This window comes from Myiozetetes cayanensis, unplaced genomic scaffold (genome assembly GCF_022539395.1).
Source record: "Myiozetetes cayanensis isolate MyiCay16 unplaced genomic scaffold, myiCay2020 scf2-11, whole genome shotgun sequence".
Taxonomy (NCBI): Eukaryota; Metazoa; Chordata; class Aves; order Passeriformes; family Tyrannidae; genus Myiozetetes; species Myiozetetes cayanensis.
In genome coordinates, this window is record NW_026087411.1 from 36790046 (window position 1) to 36796045 (window position 6000).

General features: G+C 36.5%; 1 protein-coding gene across 1 annotated transcript in view; it reads right to left on the bottom strand.

Moving 5' to 3' along the window:
* Positions 1 to 1600, bottom strand: part of WDR64 (WD repeat domain 64) — a 65398-nt gene extending 63798 nt beyond the window's left edge. The window contains exons 1-2 of the mRNA XM_050315190.1: positions 1450 to 1600; positions 648 to 775 (exon numbers count right to left, since the gene is read on the bottom strand). Of these exons, the coding sequence (XP_050171147.1) occupies positions 648 to 775; positions 1450 to 1600 (279 nt within the window). The remainder of the gene's footprint in view (positions 1 to 647; positions 776 to 1449) is intronic.
* Positions 1601 to 6000: the final 4400 nt, after the last annotated feature.

Below are 6000 nucleotides of genomic sequence, written 5' to 3' on the forward strand. Positions count from 1 at the left end.
AACTCTGTCAGAGAAAATCCTTAAGCTATGTGCAGCCAGAAGCAGGGAGGGTAAACCAGATCTATTGTTTCATAGTTACCTCATTCTTACATGCTTTTTACAAAGATTTTCTATTTATCACCACTGGAGACAGAAAAAAATGATTACACGGTTCTCACTCATCTACAAAATTAAATAATGCATACATAATTCTCTGATTAAAAAACTCCCTATTAAAATGCAGCCATACCTCTAACGCCTCATATTTAAAGGCCAGATTAATTAATGCCTGTAAACACGTGAAGAGAAAGGAGAGGAAGCAAAGGTAAGAGAAAAGAGGAAAGAGAAGAAAGAGAGGAAGCATTTCTGATTGTTTAGATAGAGATAGACTTATCCTCAGAGCACACATCACATACTGTAGTCATAAGGGATTTTGCATTTTGCCAGGAAGCCTGAAGACAATGCATATCACTGAAGTATTTCAGAAGACCTGGACATACCCAGGCTCTGGGCAGCTAGGGTAAATAACAACATGAGTGTGCCCCTTTAAGCCATGAAGCTCATGAACAACAGACTCATGAACAACACATAATCAACAGAAAAATAGTGTTACCATTGAAGATTTTAATTAGGCTTTTTATATTCAATAAAATTTCAGAAATCCTTACCTCTAACCAGTCTGGCATCTCAAGGTTGTTGATAGTCTTCCTGAAAAAAGCCTGAATATTATGGTCCTTAACTGCTGAACCAAACAGTGCTCTTGTGGTTTTATAGAACTTATCATAGTCTATCTCATCTGTATGGGAGGAACAATATCCACAGTTTAAAACTGGCAAGCTACAGATTCCTTCTTGATTCACCCTACCTCTGGTTTTATTTCTCCTTCAATATCAATAGCGTGCAAGTTCTGGCTTCTCACGTTGTATTCACTAAGTCTTTGAAAAAAAATATCAGTCTTAATGTTTGGTCTTTTAAAAACTACCTAACTTGCAATGGATGATATGAAACAGATAAAAGAATAGGTAAAAGCTTCTCAACTCTTCTTTCTTTCCTTACTTTCAGACCATGATTCCTATCTGTTTCTCTGAACATGAATATGAAGGGATAAAGTTTATCCTTTCATGCAGCAAGAGCCATTTGCATAGAGAAAAGCAAAACTTTGCCCCCATTATTTACATTTAGCAACTGGGTTTACAACATTCATCAGGTCTGTGCTCTTACAGAAACATCGCATCATGCTATATGTTCTAACTCCACCAATTATATTTTGGGAGTGATCATCACAGCCTTATAATTTTGTCAGAAGTCCTAACAGGATTAGTAAAGCACTCTCATAGTGCAATCTGCCTACTTCCTGTAAAAATCACACAGTTACAGTTAGAATTTGAGATTTTTCTTACAATCTTCTCTCTACGACACATTCTCTCCATATGAAAATTACACATTTCCATCAGAGAGAATATCTCTTACCGTCTTCTTCAGTATATAAGTCTGATTCTTCCTTTGTCTTCTGGATTATCATTTTTTCAACTAGTTTCTGGAACTGCTCCAATGCATTCTTGAAATCCGGTGATTTAAGAGCAGAGCAACCCTCCTTAACACAATCCTTCTTCTCAGACATCCTTTATTAACAGGGGACAAGGTAAGAGGGAGAGCTCTTCTTACAGCCATGTCCAACTTTGCTTTGCTCCTGAAATCCTAAATTCCCACATGAGTTCATATGACATGAAGCTGTATGACAGGTATACCAGAAATTACATAATAATGTAACTACATAATAATGTTTTAGCATCTCAAGCTGGAAAATGCTGCAGTGAACTGTTGATGTCATAATCCCCCATTACGTCGCAAATCCTACTTGCTGAGCGGTCCTAGGTCACGAATCAGGATCACTAAATAACCCAGTATGTGAGATTGTTTCATGTCATCTCATGTGGCAGAACAGACCTTGAGATCTTCTACTTTCACCTCCTTTATGTTTCAGATCATTAAATATCAGCCATTTATCACAATATTGAGCCCCAAAATTTTGCTCTAAAATATAAGTCATGGTGAGGTGTCAAGTTTTAATCTTCAGACACAAAAAGATGGAGAGAATCCATCATGTTTTTTCCAAAGGTTAATTGTTCACACTATTAAAATTTAAGGCTTTTATATGACTGTGTGGCTTCAGCTTCCTTTCAGCAGTTGTTGGAATATTTTCATTAATTTAGAGCATAGTTGGTAGTAGGGGCCTTAGTACCTGGACTACTACTCCATTTTTTTTCTCCTGCTAATTAAAGCAAACTGAACTCACTGCATCCTACTGCAGCACTTTCCTTCAGACCTCAGTATAATATTTGTGATTCTTTTCCACATTTTTCATCTTTTCAATATCTTTAAAGAATATTGATTCCATGTTGCTGTGCTATAGCATAAGATGCAAATTGATACTGCAATAAAATGATGGATTTCAGACTATTTGTTAAACTCACTTTTCTGTAGACCACGTTGATCAATTTCTTTATACTGTTCTTTAGCTGTTTATCTCCTGATCCACTTTTCTATTACTGCAGTCAAAGCTGATGCCAGGCTTATTGGTCAAGGCTTTCTTGAATTGCTGAGCACAGAGCCTTTGCTTTGTGGAGATTCTGTAGTTGAAACAAAAGGAGAAACTAGATTTTATACTTTTTATGGCAAGTTAAAGGATTGATATAACTCAGGCATATTTTGAGAATATCAAAGTAATTTCTTAAAAAAAAAAAAAAACAACAACCAAAACAAAACAGATAAAGGCCATAGACTTCACACACACTTGGAAAATCAGCTGAGCAATATTTTTGAAACATATAGGGAAGACAACTAATTGTTATTAAGCAAAGTTACTGAAAATAATGCATGTAAATATCTCTGCATGAAATAGCAGAAAAAGAAAAAGTGGTGTGTCATTATATGCTACCTAACACAAGCAATCCCACTTCTTGAAGTTCTATCATATCCACTGAGAAGACCACACAAGTTTCTGGATACTCCTGCTCAACTGGGCATGTTCTTGACTAGAATAAGGAAAACAGTTTGGCAGAGAAAAGCAGCAACGATTCCTAAAAAAGAAAGAGATAGTTCAAGGATATATTTTTGCTAATTCCAACAGTAATTCTCCAGGAAAATATTTCCCTTGTGTATCAAAGTACCCAGTGGCTGGTCAGGTACTGTATCTTGGTCAGAGTTATGGTGTATTTGATATATTGCTTCCAGTTGAATCCTTGTTTGCAGTGCTTCCTGTTGATTCATTTTTCCAGCCTGTGTCATCTAAGCTTGTATGACATCAGGCTATATTCTCCTTTCCCGATTAATAACAGTGGTTTAAAGTTCACAAAAGGTATTAACATCCATCCTCAGAATGGGAAGGTTAAGAACAGAAAGCATTGTTTTGTTCTCTTGCAAAAATTCATGAGGAAACTTCATGTTACAAAACACAATGAAAACACACAGAAACCCTGAATGAGGAACCACTGTTTTCAGTACCAGCTGATTCTGTTGTCTTCAGTGTTTAAACTCAAAAAAAAAATGTACTGTAAAATTTTAAAATAAGATGTAATGACTGAGTGGACTGAAATACAAAAGTGGAGAAGATAGGAATTGTATTAGAAGATAAGCAGGAAAATTCAAGATTAAATTGACGAGTAACAGGAAGTCCTTGCATTAGTAAGGCTACAGTAGCATTAAATGAATGAAAAGCATTTCCTTTCCTGTCTCTCCTACTGATAGTGTGGAAAGCACTGGATATGGATTATAGTAGATATGAATTATTGTAGATTATTATTCAGAAGTCAACCCTCTCAACTCTCCTCTTCTTACCACATAATCATATTAGCCTCAATTATTGGAAATTATCAGACCCGTACAAAGTTAATTATATGTATGTTTGTATGGGTGCAAAGAGCAGCTAAGCTACAGCAAGTTCATTGCAGGAATGGCAGTTCATTTGAAAAATCAATAATTTTCAATCTCTATCTCAGGAACTATCATAAGTCTATGAAATTGTATGCAAGTTTTAAAATTCTGACCATGTAACTTGAGAGCTCATAATAAATAACCCAAAATTACTGCAGAAGACAAACAGCAAAAGGTGATAGGTCTTCTTTCCTGCGTGTACCAGGCTGCCAGCCACTCCTCCTGCTAGTGTCATGCAAAGGCAAATTATCCCCAAGTAAAATGATGGTTCAGAATAGCCCAAAGAAAACACAGTAGATCTAAAATGGCCTTAGTTGCCCTTAAAGAGGCTCTGGCACATATGAGAGTTTGTTTCTGTCTCTGATTTTGGTCCAAATAAAGTCCAGCCATTTAACAAGGAAATAAAAAACCAAACCAAACCAACAAACAAAAAAAACCAACAAAAACCCAAAAAAACCCAAACCAAACACACACACACACACACACAAAAAACCAAACCAAATCAAAAAACCACAAACAAATAAACAACAAACCCCCCCAAACAAAACAAACCAGCAAACACAAACAAAAAAGAAAATTATTCCCTGAAGCTGTTTTCTTTTGGCATGTTTCATTCCTTTGAGCTAAGTTACCTATCCTTTGCCATTTCTTCCTTATAGACATGCCCTGAAAACTGGCTGTGTTTGCAGTTGAATCAGGATAGAGCTGCTTAAAATTGGATAAACACTCTGACCAGTATGGGGTTGGGCAAGTAATTAATTTTAGCATTGTAAAAATTGAATTTCTTCCATGAAACATGTTTAAGGGGTGATATCATGTTCACATTTACATTAGCTCACTCTTTTATTCTACTGGTTTCATTTTTCACTTTGCTCTTTATATTATCACCCCACAAGTAGTACTGGACTCTTTGCTATAAGGTGCATTGCTCTTCCATAACAGCAGCTGAAATGACCAAGTGATAATTTTAAAAATCATATTTCCTATGCACTATTTATTGATTTGTATGTTGGACTCTGGAAAATGATAACAGTGAGTTTGTAAACACTTTTACTTCGTGTTTGTCTCACTAACAAGAAGCCACAATGTAAGTATGAACTCTTACGCAAGGTTATTCCTTGAAAAAAACCCTAGTGTATATCACAACTGAATTTCATGGGTTATTGTTGCAAAACCTGGTCTTACAGGTCTTATATTGGTTTTACAGTGCTGGTGTTTATGGTTCAAGCTGCCCTGAGCTATGTCTATACAACCAAGGGAGGTACAATGTCAGCAGGTACAGCTATATATCACCACTTGTTTTAATCTACTTAGCAAGAAACAAGTGCCACAGAGGCATCAATATGCATCTGCCACCTGAGCATGTACCACAGTCCCATGCAGGTTTGTATAGCCAAGATGAAGTTCATCTCATCTAACTTAGACATCTAAAAGTTAGTCATTTAAGTCACCTTATGTGCCAGCCAACCATAATAACCACTTTTAGAGAATGACTATTCTTACTGGTCTTAGGTGCTTAATTTTCAAATACATCATTTAGGTGAGATGAATCACACCTGCAGCTAGTACAGCTATTTGTACACATATCAGGTATATTAGAGCTCACACATCATGGAACAGCCTGCAGCCAACTTCCAACTGCAGCACAGGTGTTCTGTCAGCACGCCATCATCTCCCAGGATTGTCCACTTGGGTCCACACCCTGCTGCCCAACTTGTGCTTGCTTCGGTGAACCACGTCTGAGACAAGCACTTTTCTCAGTCCAGAATATCTTCAGATTCTTGCAACTTTTCCACTTAACCTGCTTTATGATTTAAAGTTCACATCCTAATAAGGACTAGATTATGTAGCTAGGATTACAAGTTCTGCAAGATGAAGCCCTAGTTTTAAACTTTTGCCATTACACCTGTGCATTTTTTTTACTCACATATTGCATTATTAACAGATGTAGATCTATGTTAAAAGGCTTGTTTTAATGCCAAGTGGTTCAGAACAGATTTTTTCTGTCTGCAAACTCTCCCTTGCTCTTTAGATATGCACTGCAGCTCTACAATGAATAATGGCTTCATTTTCATCTGCCTTTAAGGC